The 21895-nt window shown below is 41.7% G+C and overlaps 1 protein-coding gene across 2 annotated transcripts in view; it reads left to right on the top strand.

The window, feature by feature from the left end:
• PRLR (prolactin receptor) overlaps window positions 1-20950 on the top strand; it is a 175179-nt gene extending 154229 nt beyond the window's left edge. For both annotated transcript variants that reach the window (XM_044232853.1, XM_044232844.1), the window contains exons 4-11: window positions 1603-1735; window positions 3096-3265; window positions 6618-6787; window positions 8871-9012; window positions 10271-10370; window positions 10871-10940; window positions 12774-13746; window positions 13845-20950. In XM_044232853.1, the coding sequence (XP_044088788.1) occupies window positions 1603-1735; window positions 3096-3265; window positions 6618-6787; window positions 8871-9012; window positions 10271-10370; window positions 10871-10940; window positions 12774-13746; window positions 13845-13903 (1817 nt within the window). In that variant the 3' untranslated portion in view covers window positions 13904-20950. The remainder of the gene's footprint in view (window positions 1-1602; window positions 1736-3095; window positions 3266-6617; window positions 6788-8870; window positions 9013-10270; window positions 10371-10870; window positions 10941-12773; window positions 13747-13844) is intronic.
• Window positions 20951-21895: the final 945 nt, after the last annotated feature.

Consider the following 21895-nt stretch of genomic DNA (forward strand, 5'->3'; position numbering starts at 1 on the left):
ATAAACAGTGTTACAGATTTTGGCCGACCTAATCCCAGGCTGGCTGGCATGGAGTTTTCAGATTTCCTATAATCCTTTGATGGTTTTCAGGGTAGCTGGGAGCTCAAGGGTAGCTTAGCTCCCATTGACAAGACCAGCCTGCTGTCCTCAGCCCCCGCCTGTGCAGTGTCATATCATTCCATGGACTTCTTCTTTCTGGCCAGTTTTGCCTGGGGTCCTCTCTTCCCATGCATGTTCTCCTCCAGACTTGATCTTTCTGATCTGGTGCTCAGAGAGAACGTGTGGCCTAGGAGCCAGCAGTCGGGGACAGGGGAGACAAGTATAAGAGAAAACGGAGAAAAACCCCTGCTCTGAATTGCTGAGACTGACACCTTTCCGAAGCTCTCCTCTCTGCTGCTGATTTTCTTGAACTAAACAGTCAGGCATCCAACTCGACCAAGAAGAAGATGGCCTGGGGTTTTATGGGGATGGGCACAATGGGGCTGCTGCCTAGCAGGAGGCACAAGGCAAAGGCCCAGGGCCACCCTCTTCCTCTTTAAACCTGACATACAAGGAAGGGGGTCAAAGCAGTTGACCAAGAGCTTTGGGGATGAAGCAACTGAAAAACCCCATCCTCTTGACATTGTATTTTCCACATCACCTTCTAGCTTCCAACTGGGGTCAGGTATGGCTCTTGGATAATAATGGTAGCTGGTAACCAGGAGAGCAGCGAGTCACTCCGCCACCTCCTACCATGCCCCCCACCCCATAAAGATTCATAGAACTGCAAGGAAGCCTTTGCCGCCTCACCACAAAAAGACCCAAGAGGGAAGGGGGAAATATAAGACAAAAGGGACTAAAAAACGAGAATCAGAAATGAGGGCAGGAGAATGAGGAGATAAATGAGACAGATGGTGAGACTGGGTCAGAGATCAAAGCCAAATGGAGTCAAAGGAAAGTGAAGGGAAACAGGAGGGGAAGGAGAAGATGGGGTGAGGGGGAAGCAACCAAATGAGTGTCAGTGATAGAAAGAAGAAAACAGAAGGTCCCAGATTGAGTTAATTGTGTGGGAATGGCAGAAGGATGGAGATTTGTGAGTGGATGGAGAAGTGCTAGAGAGCAATGTGTCAGCAAAGTGTCCCAGGATGCCTGTGCCTGGGGCAGAATGCTTTTCATGGTCACTCTTCTACTATGGGAAGATGTCAACTGCATAGACTCTGGGATCGTGGAAGGGCCACATACCCTTCAGTCTACACGTATCCAGCCCACCCTTGATGTTCATCCTGTTGCAGTTTTACAGTTAGTCACCGGTCCTGGTTAGTGGCCATCTCTGCCTCACAGGACACACACACACACACACACTCACACACATACATGCACACACATACACACACAGCTCTCTCTCTGTCGCTCACTCTCGCTCTCTTTCTCTCTCAGTCCTGCCAACATCAGGGCAGCCCACAGAGGAATGTTGCTGGTATTTCTGAGCCCCCCACCCCTCTGCCTCCTCATCCCAAACTTCATCACTTCATCACTGACATGGTCCCATCACTCTGCTTCTGTCACCAGTAGGAGGGTCAGTTGAATGCACCTTATTCTCAAATGACTTCTGGCTCCTTTTAGGACAATCACCTCCTGGAAAACCTGTGATCTCTAAATGTCGTTCTCCTGAAAAGGAAACATTCACCTGCTGGTGGAAACCTGGGGAAGATGGAGGGCTTCCCACTAAATACACGCTGACGTATCACAAGGAAGGGTAAGAAGTTTTCTTCTCTCCTATCAACCCCCACATGCTCTCAATCTGGGGGCCCAAAGTTAGAGTTACCACACTTCCCTGGATTGGCACGAGTAAGGCTCCTACCACCAGGGAAAAGAGCTCCACTGCCTGTGTCTACAGTCTCTGGTTAATGTCCTTGAGGAGCTCTCTCCATGAGTATGAGGTCATCCAACACACCAGTAATACAGCCCAGAATTATTCTTAGTGTCTGTCCCAAGCTTAGGTTGTAGCCCAAGGTCACATATTGATCTTTCCTAAAGGCTAGTCATCTTTAGATGTAAATCTTGGGCCGGTTTTTACTTTCGCAATCTCAGAGGATTATCGTATAATCCGTAACCACCACAGTACATTAGGTTTTCAAACTTGTTCTGTGACCGAGAAAGTAAAGAGCCCCATAAGCGAAGTGAGATAAGGATGTTTCCTTAGCATTTGCTGAGCCAGGATCTCTGATCTTCCAGAGGGCATATGTGGACCTAGGGTGGCGTCAAGGGCTTAACAAGGGCCTCTCTGGGCAGAGTTTTGTTTTACTCACAATGAAACCATCCTGGAAAGCCCAGGAGGGCTGTATCCTTCCCCAGAGAAGAAAGCACTTACCTGTTGCAACACCTGGCCCACATCTCAAATATACTTTGTTGTATGCAACATTGTTGTCCCTTGTGGGACCCAGAGGGGTATCATGTAAATTGAGTTCAGGGACTCAAACTGGCAACCAAGCTAAGAAAGCCTTCACACCTCATGCTGGATCTTGCGTTGAGGCCCTGATGTCTCATGGAGGCAGCCTAAGGAGGCCTCCTGGGCCTGAAACGGCCCCTTTCTTAGTCATGTTACTCTGTTTTTGACTTGAGGCCATCTGAAATAGACTGACAGCAATGTTTACCCTCTTTCATCTTCTTTAAGTGAAATGTAATTCAATCGACACATGTGCGCGGTAAATGCCACATTGTGCACGGCCCCCGGTGTATGTATAGGGGAGGGTCACGAGTCCTGACATGACCAGTGGCCATTCCCTGGGCAGGGCCGGGCCTTGGCCATTGAGAGCTCAAGCACTTGTTGGCAGGGGGCATATAGCACAAAGCCCACAAAAACCTATGGAAGAGAGGTGTCAATGAGCAGCAGAGTCGTTGAGGATCTAACATAACCCTTCTACCATCTCCAACTTGCCTGTCTCACCCCCAGCTGACATGGGCAGGACACAGAAGTTTGGGGAGCTGTTCCTCAGCTCTGGTTCTTACATTTCGAATGTCTGATCCCCAAAAGCCAGTGTTACTGATATACTCAGAAAGAAACTAAACTCTGTTGACCGCTTCCTTTTTTGCTGCTAATGCACTACTCATTGCAGAGAAACAACCACACATGAATGTCCAGACTACATAACCAGTGGCCCCAATTCCTGTTACTTCAACAAGAAGCACACCTCCATATGGACGATGTACATCATCACAATAAATGCCACAAACGAGATGGGAAGCAGTTCCTCGGATCCACGTTATGTGGACGTGACTTACATTGGTAAGGCAAAAGGCGACAGTGGGTCAGGAATGGGTTACTCCTTATGGATTTACCAGTGGTAGGACTCAGCTTGAGTCTTCTTGGCTTTGGGAGAAAAGAAAGAAAGAAGAAAATTTTCAATATCTTTCTCAACTGGTTTTTCAAACCCATTTTTATCAAGTCATTCATGGGAGTAGGACTGGGATGTGGGATCCTTATGTTTCTGTGCCTTCACTTGAGCCTTCTTCTCATCCTCTTGCATCCAGAAGGAATGTTCTATTTATGCGTCCCTTATCACTCCTTCCCTCCAGCCCTCCTCCCACAACCAATGTCCCCTTCTCCCTGACTTTCTCTCCCCATGGAACACAGAGTTCCTGCAGGGAGTAGAGCTCCTAGAAGGCGTTTATTTGCTTCTGCACCCACAGGGATTGTGCCAACCCATTTGCCCCAAATTCAGTCCTCAATATACAGGTGCTTCTTAGTAACTGGAGCTATTATTTTAAAAATAATTTGGGGAGTAAAACTACTACTTGAACAGCAGTCTGAAGGCCAAGATCGCAAGTACAATGTTTGGAGATGTCATTAGCAAAGCAAAACTAAGTCAACCCAAACGCTGCATCTGGCTTTACACAATCAACCATGAGTTGTAGGGTAATTAGGCATCACTGCTGTGGCCTGGACAGTGTGGCATGGCTGACCACGGGAATCTTAGGACAAGAGATGGCTTGGCCAGGCCAGGGTTCAACCCTCATCTTGCATCATAATCTAGGGAGTAGCTAATTAGGTTCATGGTTACCCAAGTCTTCCAGATTTACCTAACACCACTCAGTAAGGAAAATCAGATTAGGATTCTCAAGTGTTCACTTGCATATCATCCCAATGGCATGTTATCAGTGGTTTATCCTTAAAAACTGGAAAAGCTTCCAACACCAACCAGTACACACTTGAATATTTTCTCTTGCAGCAAATCACTGGAATGAGCCTGGGGGTGGAAACTGAATTTGAGTTTAGTTTAAGAAACTGAGAAAAGCAACCCCAGTGGCAAATAGGAATAAAATAAATTCTGGTCATATAACTTTCTTGAGATTCAAAGTCTTTAAGATGCGAAATGCCAAGTAATTCCTTTGTCTCGGGCTCTTTCTTATGGATTTAACATAGGAGGGCAAAAGAGCAAAGGCAAAAGAAGTTCTGGAAGGAGCCATTGCTACAATGAAAGTAGTCTCACACACACACACACACATGCACACATTCATGCACAAAAACAGAATCACTGAAGAGTAGTAACTTTACAAAGTGAAATTGATGAAGGAACCAATTTCACATGAACTCTGGGAAACAACTTCTGTGGTGAAAAAGTGCTGGCCCCTATTTCCCAAAAAATCGGAGAGTTTATGGAGCTCTCATATGACCGTACAGCACACAGTGTTGGTGACAAGCCATAGAATTCATTTAATAATCAGTGCTGGGTGTCTGGGTGGCTCCATCAGTTGAATGTCGGACTCTTGAGTTCAGCTAGGTCATGATCTCAGGATTGTGAGATCGAGCCCCATGTCAGGCTCTGAGCTGGGTGTGGTGCCAGCGTGAGATTATTTTTTTAAATCAGTAAGCACAGTACCTTCTCGATCAGCCAGGGATAACCCAGAATGTTCAGAATGACAATATTGGCAGATAATCTCTCAGAAATAGATTTCGTTACTGTTCTTGTTGGTACTGCTGTTGAATTACATTTAGCAATGTCGAAGATGGTTGAAAGCAGTGATTCTCAACTCGGGGCTGTGTTGTCTCCCCCAGGATATTTAGCAATGACAGGAAACCTCTCCAATGATTGCAACGTAGGGGAGCAGGCTCAGGGTATTGCTGACATTTAATGGGTAGGGGCCAGAAACACCGCAAGGCACACTAGAGAGCTCAGGACTGCATCCCTCCCACCCACCCCAACGTGCCAATAGATAAGTGTCCGGTCCAAAATGCATAGTGCCAAGGTTGAGAAACTTTGCTCTAAAGGATTTAGCTTAAACATTTTGCTGGCAGTTTTGTACCAATAGTTTTTGATCAAAGGCGTTTCTCAGGTTGATTTAGTAAGTACAGATAAAATAATTTTTCATAGATATTTACTTAGTGACATATAAGCATTAGGATTAGTGGCAGATTTTCTGAAGTCCACTTTTCTAGGCAACTGTAGGTTATAATGCCCAATACACTACAATCACACTCACATCCCTCCTGGCATGAGACTTATTTGAGGAGGTAATAAATGAAGTGAGAAAATACTACTGACCAGCAGGACTGAGATTAGGGCAAGACAAGTTGGTACCTAAGGCACTCTTCAGGGGATAGTCACACAGTTGTACTTACAGGAACCTGAAAATAAGTGCCTCCTTATTTTTGTGTGTGTGGCATAATACACATAACATAAAATTCACCATCTTAGCCATTTTAAGATGTGTGATCCGGTGGGTGTTAGTTCATTCACACAGTTATGCACCCTTCACGCTCTAGTTCCAGAACACGTTTGTCACTCCGGATGGTAACTGCACAGCAATTAACCAGTTACTCTGGAATCCCTGCTTTATCCCAGCCCCAGAACAACCACTAGTCTGCTTTCTGTCTCTAAAGGTTTGCCTATTCTGCATATTCCAAGTATATGGAATCATACAGTATGTGGCCTTTTGTGTCTGGCTTCTTTCACTTCGTATAATGTTCTCAAGATTCATCTATGTTCTAGCATGTATCAGTACTTCCTTCCCTCTAATGATTGAGTCATGTCCCACGATATGGATATTATTTATCCATTCATCCTTTGGTGGACATTTGGGTTGTTTCCACCCCTTGGCTACTGTGAATAGTGTACTATGAGCAATCAAGTACAAGTTTTTGTTTGAACACCTGCTTTCAGTTCTTTTGGGTAGAGATGTAAGAGTGAAATTGATGGGTGACATGGTACTAGCACATTTAACTTTCTAAGGAATATCCAGACTTTTTTCCACAGTGGCTCTACCACTTTATATTCCCATCAGCAATGTACAAGGGTGCCACTTTCTCCAGTGTTCCCACCAACACTTAGTTTTTTTCGCCTTTTGAATTCTAGCCATCCTAGCATGTATGAGACAGTATCTCATTGTGGCTTTGACCTTTGTTTCTCAATGACTTTTGAGCCTCTTTCCTGTCCTTGTTGGTCATGTGTGCCTTCTTAAATTTTGCATTGTGCTTGCTTCAACCTAACCCCAGTTCTGCTGACCAGCACCTGATACCAAATGCCAAGAGTCTCATAACCACAGTGGAGTGAAACAGTAGAGAGAGCCCCCTCTAAGACTTGTTATTCTGTGTTCAGATCCCACTTTTACTAAATATGGAGTTTCTTTCCTGTCTACAGTTGAACCAGACCCTCCTGTGAACCTAACTTTGGAATTAAAACAGCCAGAAGACAAAAAAACATACCTGTGGATTAAATGGTACCCACCCACCCTGGTTGATGTTAGATCTGGTTGGCTCACACTCCAGTATGAAATTCGGTTAAAACCCGAGAAAGCTACTGAGTGGGAGGTAAGTCAGCTAGAAGATTTTGAAAAGAACATGGTCCTTGGCAAAGGTGAAGCCCTCGTGCTGAGAGTAAGTCGTTCCTCCTCATTTTTGGGTAACCCTGTTGCCCTCTCAACGCTGATGTGACCTACCCTGGCATGGATGGTCCTCCTCACCTCCACTGGGATTGATGAAGGTCATCTCCATACTCTCCCAGGGCTAGCTAGCTCCTTGCACTGAACAGTGTCCTTCACCCGATCTCCAACCCATGTCCTTCAGGAAATCTTAGTTTGAGATACTTGTGAGTGTACTTATGTGGCACTAGTAGGAGGAAAAAGTCTCAGTGTAACCGGTCCGTGATCAATGGTATTTTTATTCACTGGCAAATACTTCAATGTAAAAAAGAAATAATACAGTAAATTATAGGCATTATAATAGTCTACTCTTAAATATTCTATAGTATTATAATATTATATAATATTTTAGTCCGTGTCTCTTTTATTTTATTTTCTTATTTTTTATTATTATGTTCAATTAGCCAGCATATAGTACATCATTAGTTTTTGATGTAGTCTCCAACGGTTCATTAGTTGCATTATAACACCCAGAGTTCATCACAACACGTGCCCTCCATAATCACCCATTTACCCCATCCGCCCACAGCCCCCTTCCATAGCCCTCAGTTTGTTTCCCAGAATCCAGAGTCTCTCATGGTTTGTCTCCTTCTCTGATTTCTTCCAATTCAGTTTTTCCTCCCTTTCCCTATATATTCTCTTTTAAAAAGGGAACATTTGAGGGGTATCTGGCTGGCTCAGGCAGTGAAGTGTGTGACTCTTAATCTCAGGGTTGTAGGTTCTAGCCCTACACTGGGTATGGAACCTACTTAAAATCTAAAAAGAAAAAAAAGGAACATTTGGTTTCACTCATATATGGAATTTAAAAACAAAACAAATGAACAAAGAACAAAGAGATAAACAAAAAAACAGTCTCTCAAATACAGAGAACAAACTGGTGGTTGCCGGAGGGCAGGTGGGTGGGAGAATGGATGAAATAGGTGAAGGGGGTTAAGAGTACACTTATTGTGATAAGCACTGAGTTATGCATAGAATTGTTGAACCACTATATTGAACACCTGAAACTAATGTAACACCTCTATGTTAATTATGCTTCAATTTAAAAAAAGATACTCTCAAACCCATTAGCAATGATAGCAATACAAAATTTTTAAAAAGGGAACATTTCCAAACATAGCCAAAATAATAAGGTTACACAAAGAAAATTAATTAAAGTTCTTTAATAACATTAAATAGCCCGTCCATATTTTAATTCCCCCAATTACTTCCAGAAATACCTTTAACAGCTAGTTTGTCCAAACCAGAATCCACTCTAAGACCACACGTGGCTGGTTGTTCTGTCGCTTCCATCTCAACATACTCGGGAGAGTGGGTCATTTGTCCTATAGAATGCATTTGTCTGATGATTTCTCTGTGAGGTCATTTGGTTAATTTCTCTGGCCCTGTATTTCCTGTAACCAGACAATTAGATCTAGAAACTTGATCAGGTTTGGGTTGAACAAGTTTTAGCAAGAATACTTCAGAGGTGATTGTAGGTGCCTCATGCCAGGAGATGGAAATCATCTGGTTAACCCACCAGAAATGACGCTAAGACTGACTCTGGGATCAGAGAGATGACAACTTCATCCCTTGATTGTTTTGCTTGTACGCTATTGTTTCAACAAACTTGAAGTCCCTGTTCTCTTTCACCTAGGGGCTTTAGCTAATTGGTAATATGAATCAATAAAGTCATTAGGGTTGACAAAATAGCCACTTTTCAATTGTATTCACTGGTTGTCTTCCATAAAGTAGAATTTAGAAGTGGGTAGAGGATAGGAAGCAGAATATTTGACTCGGTGTCAATAGAGTTCCCCATGAAGAGGTAGAAAACCCATTAATTTTTGTGTGAGCCCTGTGAGGAGGAAAAGATGAGCTAGGAGGGTGGAATGGTGAGAAGAACAGAGATTTATCTACAAAATTGAATCTGCTGACCTCGGTTCTTCAATAGTTTATTATCTAGGGGAATGACTTCTATCTTCCTTGTTTGTCCCTAGACTCATTTTGCTGGACAGCAGACTCAGTTTAAGATTCTCAGCTTATACCCAGGACAGAAATACCTTGTCCAGGTTCGCTGCAAGCCAGACCATGGATTCTGGAGTGAGTGGAGCCCAAAGAGCTCTATCCAGATACCTAATGGTGAGTGTCTTGGCTCCCTTTTGCATATACTCCAAAATATTTCTAAAACAAAATAAATTCAGTAAGTTTGCATGTAGTAACTACTAACAGAAAAACTATTTTAAGCCTTGGCCAGAAGAATAAAGAGAGGTGGGTTTATCATCTCTCCATCTAGTACCAAGATGCCTGGAAATGTAGCACTGCTCTCTGGGTCACTGTCAGTGAGGACCTGTTTCTAGGATAAGACTACAAACATGGGTTTGGCATGTCTCAAAGGGTTTGATGGTCAGTCATTCTGCCCTCTCCATTTGCTCAAGGTCATCATCTAGCTGTCCCAAAATTTGTAAGGTGGTATGCCACTTCAAAGGCATTAATCAATTTTCAGTCCATGATCTCAATTACCTCTTGACCCTTGTATGAAGGTACAGTATGAAAGAGACACCCAGTTCTAAGTGCCAATAAACATGGTGGCTTGTGCTCCACAAGAGAATAATTCATCTTACATTTCTAAAGTACATTATGGTTTATAAAGTCTTGACCTTGCTTGCCCTTTCCAACCTTCTCAGGTCTTCAGAGAGAATAGGATTAGCATTAGGAATCAAAAATGAGGAAAATGAAGCTCAGTGAAGTTAGAGATCTTACCCAGAACCACATGGCAAAGCTTAGCTCTTCTACCAACTTGCCCGGCCAAAGCACAAAGCTTGCATTGGCTTGGCATTGAAACAGCCCTAAATTGTGAGTCATAAGATTCATATGTGCATCCAGTTCAGCCTTGGCTCTTATTAATTAAATAAAAGCACAATGTCTAGAGGCAGAAGGTCCAGGTTCAAATCCCAACAGTAGTTTATAGTTTACATGTTTGTGGGGAAATCACTCTTTGAGCCTCCATGTCCTCATCTTTATATACCAGGCAGTGTATGTAAAGAGTTTAGCACCCTCGATGGCTTTAGCAAGAACTTAATACATGATGGCCTTTATTATTATTACTGCAATGGACCATGTGACCTTGAATTTCCTCTTAAAGGATCAAATAAAATAATATGTAAAACGATTTTGAAATTAGTAGAGTACTGTAAAAATATATACAACATACTAAGATTTAATAATAAAAATTAAATGTGTTACTGATGCTACTCTCTTTAGATTGCTATTCAAATCAAAAGAGGTGTAGGGAAGTGGGGGGAACTATTTTGTTCATAACTTCTGCTTATTCGTTGTGTTTTTTTGTTTTTAATGATGCTTTGATGTGATCAAATCTTTCTGACTGTCTGCTTTTTAGACATCTCCATGAAAGATACCATTGTGTGGATCTTTGTGGCCGTTCTCTCCGCAGTCATCTGTCTGATTATGGTCGCAGCCGTGGCTCTGAAAGGCCATAGGTACTTCACTGTCTGTCAACCCTCTTCCCAATCATGGCTGTCAGGAATTGCAGTAAAAAGGATAATGCAAAGATGATATGTCAAGCACACTTCCTTTGAGTCATTCACTACAGTGTGTTTGTCCATAGAAAATCTTTTATCAGTGTTAGCAAAGGGAACAGGATGGACTCCTTTGAAACTGGTCCTCTTTCCATCAAACTAAGACTCCCAGTGGGACATTAGTTAAACTCCCATTAAGAGAAGCTGCAATCAAGAGAAATAAGTAGTCCCAAAAATCTACTCATTTTGTCATCGGCCTCCTCTAGGAGCCAGAGCTAATTACAATGTCAGCCCCTAAAATTATTAATTGTCTTTGCCATTGATCTTTAGTCTCATGGAGCTCCAGAAATCTAACTCTGGTCCACCATAGCCCATGTAACAGGTAGTTAAAGAATATTGGTCTTTCAAAAATTACAAAGTGAGAAAGTGAGTCATCTAATTCTTCACAAATTATTTTATAGCATGGTCACCTGCATCCTTCCACCAGTTCCTGGGCCAAAAATAAAGGGATTTGATACTCATCTGCTGGAGGTAAGTAGCAGAGGTAGAGAAGGTAGTGTGACTCACTGCTTTGTAATCATGACCTGGACACTTGCACACACAATTGCCATCAGTTCAGCCTGGCAGGCTCAGTCCCTGCCCAGCTTGCCCTGCTCCTTGGCACATGTGTTTACAGAAAGATGGCTGGAAGTGTGAGGGTCCTTACCTTCAGACACTAGATGTCAGAGGGTAAGGAGAGAAAGCCAAGAAAACATGAAAATACATAGTAGTACTTGCAAGGTAAGTATTACTTATGAACAGAACAGGTCTGTTCATAAGCACAGAAATAAACATTTTGTGCAAATAACCAATTTAGAAAGAGGGTGAATATTTTGATTAATATGAAACAGGGACCCACCACCACCTCCTTTTTCATACTTCCATTAAAGTTTTCACTGGAGTGTTCTTTGCACAATTGCAGTATCCTATTGTAATTGTCGCTCACTGTGAGGACTCAGTAGAGACTGGATCAGTTCAGGGGGCTGCTGTTTGCCCGGGCCCACTTAGGCTGATTCAAGAGGGATTTAAATTCAACTGTTTTGAATAAAAAGAGGGGTTAGGACATTTTATGTTTCTGTCCAGATGGATATATATGGTTTCAGTTTGACTTCAGCTTAACAATGCCGTATCTAAAAGCAATGGCCTGCACATTACTTCCCTTGACCCAGCCACTGTGAGGCTAACAACACAGCAAGAATGTGAAAAGTGAGTCCCAGGGAATTTGGCTTGAGTACACTCAGTTTGATTGCAAGTATTGGAACAGGGTTTAGAGCCTCAGAACTTGGGCTCCTGGTCCAGTGCTCTTACCCCACTACCCGTCTCTAGTACTGACCTTCATAGAGCCAGCACGAACATCTTAACTAAGTAAGTTAAATACTGTCTAGCTCAAAATTTGATCCTGTGGCCACAGGGACTTAATAATAAAATAACTACTGTGTTGTGTGTATGTGTGTGTGTGTGTGTCTCTCTCTCTCACACACACACACACACAAAAAGTTTTCATATTCTTAATCACAATTACCTCTCATCTTCAAAAGAACTCTCGCAGATGGATACTGTTATTCCCACTTTAGAGACGGAGAAAGTAAGGACCATATAGAAGCCCATCCAAAGTCAGAACCCTTTAAAAAGTGATAGAATCAAGATTTGGGTACCCTTACCTGACCAAAGTCAAGGGATCAGGAAGAAAGGTGGAAAACAAGAGGCAAGGAGGAGGCGAGAAGGAGGAGAACAGAGAGGAGGAGAGGAAGGAAACTGGGACCGCAGGGAGAGAGGGAGAGGTAGGAGGAAGGACAGGAAATGGAGCAAAAGGAAAGAAGAGAGTAGGGTAGGAGGAGAAGGGAGGAGTAAGGAAGAAGTAGGAAGAGGAAGAGTTGAGAAAGAAGGAAGAGACAAGAATCTGCTGACCACTGCCAGACTCCAAAAGGTGATGGAGTTGGTTAGGAGACCAGCAACCAGATCTCAGGGCCCGTGGATCCCAAAACACCAAATGCGGGCATGAGCACTGTAGTTTTTTGATGTTTCACAAACTTCGTATTTGGTAGGTATATGTTTATTATTTGTGCATATACTACTAGCCCATTAAACTCATAATCATGACTGCTTAAGACACTAAGTTAAAATGATGAATTGACTGAAAGAAAAATATGGATGTGTAGTAGTCCAGGAGGTGATTATAGATAGCCTCATACCAACATGTCTGACATTTTGGAAACTCTGGGAGACCATTAGCACGTCCTACACACCCTTTTTGAAGACTGCGGGCTTGGCTGTGATGCCAATGTGAAATGATAGGAAGCTAACAGCTGTCTCTCTTTTTACTAGAAGGGCAAGTCTGAAGAACTGCTGAGTGCCCTGGGGTGCCAAGACTTCCCTCCCATTTCCGACTGTGAGGACTTGCTGGTGGAGTTTTTGGAAGTGGATGACAGTGAGGACCAGCAGCTGATGCCGGCCCATTCGAAAGAACACCCGGGTCAAGATAAGAAGCCTACATCCCTGGATCCAGACAGCGACTCTGGCCGAGGCAGCTGCGACAGCCCTTCCCTTTTGTCTAAAAAGTGTGAGGAAGCCCGGGCAAATCCCTCCACATTTAACACTCCTGAGGACATCGAGAAGCCAGAAAATCCCCAAACAAAGGTTACCCACACTCGGGACGCCCAGAGCGCACGCTTAGAAGGCAAAATCCCCTATTTCCCTGCTGATGTCTCCAAATCTTCAACATGGCCTTTACCACAACCCCCTAGCCAACACAGCCCCAGATCTTCTTACCACAACATCGCCGACATGTGTAAGCTGGCCCTGGGCGTGACAGGGACATCGGCCATCTTGTTGGACAAAACAGACACACAAGCATTAAGATCTTCAAAAACCACCAAGACTGGAGGGGAGGAAAAGGCAGCTGAGCAGAAGGAAGTGAAAAGCTTCCATTCCAAGACTGACCAAGGCACAGCATGGCTGTTGCCCCAGGAGAAAACCCCTTTTATCTCTGTGAAACCCTTGGATTACGTCGAGATTCACAAGGTTAACAAAGATGGAGCACTATCACTGCACCCAAAACAGAAAGAAAACAGCCACCAGACAGAGAAGCCCAGTACTTGCGAAGGCAGTAAGGAGTATGCCAAGGTGTTCCGGGTGATGGATAACAACATCCTGGTATTAGTGCAGGATCCGCGAGCTCAGAACCTGGCTACGTTTGAAGAACCAGCCAAGGAGGCTCCACCATGTCTTCAGCAGAATCCAGCCAGAGAAGACCTGGCCTCCTTCTCCTCAGCCCCAAGCAGCTGTGGACTCCAGCTGGGTGGGTTGGATTACCTGGATCCCACGTGTTTTATGCACTCCTTCCAGTGATGGCTTGATTCACGGAATGATTGGTTAAAATGTGATTTTTTTTTTCAGGTAACACTACAAAGTACGGGAAATGCACCCTACTAGAGAATGCTGGAGAACGTGGTTAGAATGACACTATACAGCCCATAGTTTGCTCGTCATGCACCATTTTCAACCAGCTGCCTCTTTCTCCAACAGCTGATTCCAGAACAAATCGTTTTGTCTCCTGTGATTTGTAGATTGACTTTTTTTTTTTTTGCTGTTAGTTATAAAATTATGTGTTCAATGAAATAAAAGCACACCGTTTAGTATTCTTGAGGGACAGCGCCATTAAGTATATCCTCTGGAAGGGGCTTTCATGGTTTGACATGTGACAGAAGGAAATGAAATACTCACAGTTGTTTACCACAGGAAGATGATAGATGTGAGAAAAATGCCATGAAAACCGCTTTTGAAAACCAACAAACCTTTGCTTGACCTTTGCTTAACTTTTGCACTCCTCTTTCATTTTATTCGGATTAACCAAATATGACCCGTTTGAAGAAAGAATGCATTCCAGAAGACTGGACACGTTGTTTACATTGGTTCCTATCCCCTTAGTGATACGTTGCCAATATGCAAGCCAAAATGATGCCTCCGGTTTTTTCTTAAAATGGTTTGAGTTTGTTAATAAGTATGGATTTTTTTCCCTATTCCTAAATTGTATTTTATTCTGAAGCCTCTAGAGAAAATAGTTTTGGAAAGTGAAATTTTCTAATGCAGCAGGTAAATGAGTTTCACGTGGTAAATTCTTCTAAAATGTTTTCCTGTTTCATTTCAGCATAAGAGATCATTTATTATACACCCTAGTCTCCTGTTAGGTTTAAAAAAAAAAACTCCCCAAAGACTAATTTTAAAAGATAATCACAGCAGGATGCTAATGGAAATACTGCCTTACTGTACATACAAATTCTACTTTAATATAAACCCATAAGTTTCACAATGTATTTTTGAAGACTATTTTTCTATCACTTAGGTAAAATAAAAGACTATTTTCTATCTTCCCAGTACAGCTGTTTACGTATTTAGTGGGTACGGTATTTTCTGCTCTGAGGTTATAATGAGTATTTGCAGTATGTAGTAGTATATGCGTCCCTGTTTGTAGAGTAAAACGTCATAGCAACCCAAAGCCCACTGAGGAATAGGAAGTATATTCAATTTCCAGCATAGCGTACTATAGTTTATCTGATTCTTTTTATCTCTGTGATACTTTGAACAGTCATCAACCCAGAAGTTTAGGGCTTTTCACAGACTAGAAATCACTTCTGTCATTTTAGGGCTACTCTGGGGCTTCTGCTCTTCTCCGCATAAATAGTCATAAAACCACCATAAAAAGGTGAGCCTTGACCTCTCACATACTGTTTTAGAGGGAGGGCTTTTTTGGTTTGGGTGTTCTGAGAAATTCTGGGCAGCCAAAAAAATGTAAGCAAAGCCAGGAGTTAGTATCTCTCTGAAGTAGATCCATTTGCGAAACCTTGGCAGAGGCAGAGACAGGACTCACCCCAGAAGCGTTCAGATACAAGTTCTAAGGAGGCAGGCATCTGTGGAGTGGTGGCAACAGCTACAAAGGCAAGGATCTGGTAGCAAGAATCCCCATGTCAGTTCCAAGGGCAGCCTTCCAGAGAGAGAAGAGGGCATTCAAACGCTCGGATCTCCATTTTTTAAAGGAGAGCATTCATGACTCATCAAACTGCCTCCCTCTGTTTTTCATTTTATCTAATGGCAAAGCCATTCTCTGTGTTTACTCACTAGCTGGACGTAGGAAATAGGAACTCCCCTCTGGGAGTTAAATAGCCACCTTCCAGCAAGCCCGTGCTGACAGGAACTGGACTCTGCCATGGCCCTGATGTTTGCAAGTGAACACATCGCTAGGGCTTCCAGAAATGCCAGAGTAAATCGATCTGAGTTCTCGTCTCCCAATATAGACCAGCATTAAGAGTGAGGGGAACATTTGGGAAAGTTGCCCAAGTTCATCCAGTGCCCTAGGTCCTTCCTACTCAAAGTAGGCCCTGAGGACCAGCTGTCTCAGCATTGCCTGACCCTGCCTGGACCTAAAGAATCTCTGCTCCCCTGCCCCAGACCTGAAGAATCCCAATCTTACCATGGTCCTCAGATGAATCATGTGCACAAGGAAGTTTGAGAAGCACTGTCCCAGGTGACCACTTCCGCTAAACGTGTGTTAGTGCCCAGAAACAATACTCTCTCGGAGATACAGGTCAAGTCTCACTTGTACACAGTGACCCTCTATGTAAGGAGAAGGCACACTTTTTGAAAAATCTATCTTGGGTTCAAATTTACAAGGTGATAGACGATGACTTTGCAAAAGTACTTACAACTCCAAGAGGGCTAGGGAATATACTCCTCCTGGAATAGACTCTGCCAAAAGTCTGCCTTTCCCAGCCAGGCTAGACCAAACTTCTCCCAAAATAGTTCATTGTCCTCCAAAATGTACATCAATCACTCTGATAATCTGAAAATTCAAAAATAACCTGTTTGGCAGATGACTCGGCATGTGTGGGGGAAAAAAAAAATGTTATGGTGAAAGACTCACCTTGAAGTAAATCTCCAAAATACCCTAGTTAGTCACTTACTAAGTAAGCCAAGGTTACAATTCCATGGTCAATTAACACCCTTTATTAGAATTAAGTGGGATTCTTTTTTCATCTTCTGGCATATTTCCTATCAAGGAGACAGCTGGTACGAGGAAGGATCCAGACCTGGGGGTAAAGAGACCCAGCTTCCAGTCCTGGCTCTGTTGCCTTCGACAGAACAATTGCCTTTCCTGGGCCTCAGTTTCCTCTGAAGGAAATGTCAGGCCAATCATCTCTACTATCCTTTCAAACTCTGGCTCCTTGATTCCATGACTCATTGAATATTTTCCAGCAAAGATAATTTACCCAGTGCTTTGATCGTAAGTAAGCTAACTAATCATTGCCTTTCATCAGAGACACACAAGCACTCTCCAGGGATTGGCTCTTCTGATTTCACTTTTAAATCATCAGTTCTAGTCGGTCTTATGCTATAAATTATGTAGATACAGCATCAGTGTCGAAGATAACATGTAAGTATGTGTGTAGAGGGAAGATGCATGAGCTGTTTTGTTTTGTTTTGTTTTGTTTTTAGACATACTGAATGAGCCTTTGATTTTTAGGAAAAGAAATGGCTTCTGGTTTTTATTTCTTTCTGATGAATTATAAACCACTATTGCATGGCTGGTTTTTACAGAGCCATTCTGAATTATAAAAAGTCATGGTTTTATAAACAAACACCTAAATATTCAAATTACAAAGCACATAGAGATGGGCTAGCCAATGGGTGATTTATGGAATCTTCTAACCCCAACCACAAAATGTTCTCTGGTCAGTTTTAACGAATGGATTTAAGGCACCTCGGCGTGAACCCAAGTTATTATCAGCTGCATCCCTGACATTTAACAGAATGTCCATTTTCCTAAGTGCCTAAGGCCTATCCTGGTAGGTGGGTATGTACCAAAAACTTGCTTTCACTGGTTTGGTCCAACATGGGTCAGTCCCTTACCACCAAGGAGTTTGACCCCTTGTCCTGTAGTGCCCAACTGAATCAGAGAAGCCACGAGTTCAAGAGCTCTGGGATGTGGTTTGGTTCTGGAGGAGATCTGGCCCTTTCTTGAGATTCTCCATGGCTGTAGTCACTTGCAGAAAGACTTGGCCCTGCCTTTATTGTCTTCTCTATCTCCTTAGTGTAGACAAGAAAGAAACAGATTTGTATATAGTTTACAAAGTGCCTTTCTTTACTTTTATTTTAAAAAAAAAGTTCTGTTTTTGCAAGAAAAGCGTATAGATTGGAAAGTAAATTTTACTTGTTTTATGTAAAAGAATGGAGAAACCAGAAAGGGAATGACAAAATGATCCAAAGTCCAACCAGCAACTGTTCCGCAGATTTTTGTATTTATTGCTTAAATGAATTATCATAGAGCTGATGTGAATAGTGTAACTTATTTTGTCTAACGAGAAATTGCTAGGATTTAAGGATATGCCGGCTCCCCTACCCCATGACTTGAGACTCAATTTAAAAACATATTGATATGCTTTTGAAAGGCTTCAAATCGCATTCCTGGGCCTAAAAAGGACAATGCATGCACAGTGGAAGCTTGTATGCATACAGAAAAATGCAAATGACTCTGCATTACCCTCCCCAATTGTCACTAACGTAGATTTCCCATTGATGAAAGCCTTGTGTGTGCTTCAGTGGACAAATTTCTTGTTTTGTCTTTTCGGCTCAAGCACAATAGTAAAATCCAAGGTTTCAAAGACGCGGTGGAATGCAGGAAAGTATTGCTGACATGCCCTTAACCTGATAACGTGCAGTGTCACAAAGCTCAAGAGAACGATAGGCATCTGTTGGTCCAATCAGGTTGATTTGCTTTGACTATCCTGGCTTCTTCTTCTCTTCTTAGCTTTCTGTACTTATAGGCTTTTTGCTCGTCTGCTCTAGGGCCTGGCCTGTATTTGTTTCTGAGAGTCAGTTATGTACACTAGCAACTATGAGATCCACTAAAAACTAAGTCATTCATCAACAATGACCTTGGCCCCCTCAGAGGACGAGGTCAGATGTTAAGTCAGATACCACACAGATACCACACAGATACCACATTGTACATTGAGGGTCATTAGTCACCTCATTTAGAGATTTGCATAGTTAGAAATTGCAAACTCAATTCATTAACTGCTTCATTAATTCAAAGGCCATAAATGTACATCGATGACTCAGTTCTGGAGGTCTTAAGTAGAAATTTAAAAATACAAAATGATTGCTCGAAAACCCATGCTGTAACCAGAAGTTCTATTTATAATTAAGACCTAGACTTCATCTATGATTACCAGATACAATCCAAATCAAATAGCTCTCTCCCTAGGCTTGTGTCTTTCAGTAGGTGATTAGGGGTCTGAGATCATCATGGTATCTACTTCAATAAAATGAAAAAAATAGGAAATGGGACATTTCCAGAGGTCTGGGCATCTCAGGATTCCACAAAATGCCAACAGTAGTCTGTTAAACCCAAATTTTATTGGGCAAAGTGAAACTGTAATCTATTCAGTGTTCTGAGTTTATGGCTAAGAGATGTACATAACGCACAGTACCACATGCCCTTTATTGTTTTATCCACCTCCATTCCTTTGATCTCTGCTCTGATCTCAAGAAGTACTGAGATGTGTAAAGTGGAAAAACATATCCTGTTTATGTGACTGTGGTCAATGAATACAGAGACCCTTAGACAATGGTATTCTATTAATTAACTTTTTACCTGCTCCTGATTAAATAAAAGAGCAAGAACACTAAAAACCTTTGCTGAGGGAAGGAGTAACATCAAAAATAACCTTTAATAGTTACATTTAAATTATGCTTCACCTGGATAAACTTCAAAATACCATCTGAGTTTCTCCATGCAAATTTCACAAATCCTGAAGAAAAAAAATCCTGTTAATATGTTAATCTGACGTCAAAAATCTGTATGGCAAAGATACCTCTGAAAAACAATTTGTTTTATAAAATTTCTGCTAAGATGTTTTTGAATTTTCAGAAGTAACTACCTCCCCTTCTTGTCCTACAGTCCTTTCTCCAAAGCTGCTTATTGTTTAGAAATGAAAGATACCTACCGCGTCTCATGCTTTGACTGTCTTTCAGTGGCATATTGGATGTACTGGCCATGTGATGTTCCTGAGTTTAATGTAACTGTTATATTATTTTATATTATACAGCTTTACGTGGTTCCAAACTGTCCGATGCATTAAAACAGATAATCCGTGTATCATGAAACTCATCATGTAATAATTATATAATGACTTATAATCTGTTTTTGTGGCTCTGTTTGATTATGTATATGTTTGTAAAATGAAACTGAAAAAAATGTAGTCATATACTTCTGTTGAGACTGCGAATGTATGCATTTTTTCCTTACCCTTTGTCTGGAAGTAGTATCCTATGCCATTGTGCAGCAATCTGAGGTGTTAAGCTGATCTGAGGTGTTAGAGTACCATCCAACCACTGTTCCAAAGTCAACCGCTCAGCTTTGCTTCATGTGACTTCTGAGAACTTCTTGAGTGTTACTTGCATCATGAGGCTTGCTTTTGTGCTCAATCGTTCATTTTAAACAATTTCATAAGAGTCTCATGTGGAAACCAAAGCAATCTAGAACCAGCCTGTTGTGTGACCTGTGTCTTCTTGTAAAGCCATATTGAAGCAAAGACTATGTAATAGCAAGTTTCCATATTTTCTGATCTCTCACTACCTCTCTCCCTAGGAAATACCAAGCAAAATTCTTCAACATGAAGTGGGAAATTAGAAGTGATTGTTACAATAAGTTGCTAGGGGTTGGTTTTGGTTTGGTTTTTTGTTTTGTTTTATTTTGTTTTTACATGAGAATACACCTTATAATTCACCACTTTGTTGGTTTATGCTAGGTTTTCTCAATAACAACTTCTACATTTTATAAAAACTGGCTGACAAATAAAGGCCAGAAAGAATACTTAGTAAATCACCAGAGGAAAGACCAACAAAACCACAGAGTGCAGATTTCTTTCCGAATGATGAGTCACCTCGAGGTGGTTACCCAAAGCCATGATAATGATACTTCTCACAATTTGACTTCCCTAACACCCCTAGAAATAAATATTTTCCTTATTTGATTTTAGCCATCAAATATCTAATGGTATGGGAAAAGTCAGCCATATATCAGAAATAGTCTTGTTTTGATTCAAAAACACATTTCTGCTTGTATTTATTATAATGCCTACTTTTTTGTTTTCTAGCTTTAAAGAATTTTAGAGGACTATAGTTGTCTGATTTATCTTGAATTTTTAATTCTGTAAGATTTCGGTTATTGCACATTGTACTTTCTGTTTTCCGTGGATTTATTTGTTTGCCTCCTTCTGTTTCAAGGAGACAAACTGGACCATTAAATCCTTGCCAGTAGTATGGGAGATTAAGCTAACTGCTATTGTCATAATATCCTCACTTTTACTGCACGCCAAAAACAATGCTTGCCAAACAAAATCTTAGACATTTCTTTATGATATGGTCGTTATATTTCTATTCATGTTATTGACAATATACCCAGTCCAGTGCCTAGCTCAATAAATGTTTATTTCCCTTGCCTACCCTTCCTTTATTTTTATTTGATGGGTAAATAAGCAGAATAACATGTGTGTGTCTGAAACAATTTTCTGGAAGCATTTTTGCTGCTAAGGGATCTATAATCTGGCAACTGTTGATATACGTTGAACCAAAACAATTTCTTCCTTGGTCTTCGTCTTTCCATATGATTGCAAAATACACTTTTCCTTCCTCTACCCCATCACTTTTATAAGAGAAGCTGCTAAAAATAAGGTGAGATAGAATGAGCAACATGAGAAACTCTTAAATATCGTGAAACAAAGGAAAGACCAAACCATTTTTAAAAATGGAATCCTTTTGAATGGGATGATTCGTCCACATTACTAACAATCATTTCTGACAAAATCATCGTATTAAGTGTAAAATGATAACCTTTTCTTTTTAATGGGTCTATATCTAGAAACCTTCACCTACTGTCCATGCTTGTGTGAAGAATTATGGAATAGTGTGGGGGTCTGCCTTACAGATTCTTCTCTGTCTCCTAATTCTTTCATACCATGTCTCACAAGAACAATGAGCAGTTTCTTACGTGAGTAGCACGTTCCAAAATGGCCTCCATTGAAGAACCACAGACCAACCATGCTTATGTTGGTAACACATGCTTTAATTCTTGGGCACACTTTTACTTCTAAATGAAAAATTTGGAGTGTCAGTCACCAGACACAACATTCATATAACTAGTGATGAGCAGGAGAAGAAATATACAGCCAATTTCCCAGGATTATGGAATGCATGTCCTGCAAGAAAACGAATTCTAATTTGCCACTTCTTGTCAGAATCCCATCTGAAACCTTAACCTCACCAGACTTCCTACAATTTACTAACCAAGTGGTATACATTCTACATCTCCCCTATCTCTTAGGGACAGAGAGATAGAGCTTCCATTTAATAACAATCTTGAAGTGTTGTGGGTAGGGGGTAGGGTGGGA

Source organism: Neovison vison, chromosome 1 (genome assembly GCF_020171115.1).
Source record: "Neovison vison isolate M4711 chromosome 1, ASM_NN_V1, whole genome shotgun sequence".
Taxonomy (NCBI): Eukaryota; Metazoa; Chordata; class Mammalia; order Carnivora; family Mustelidae; genus Neogale; species Neogale vison.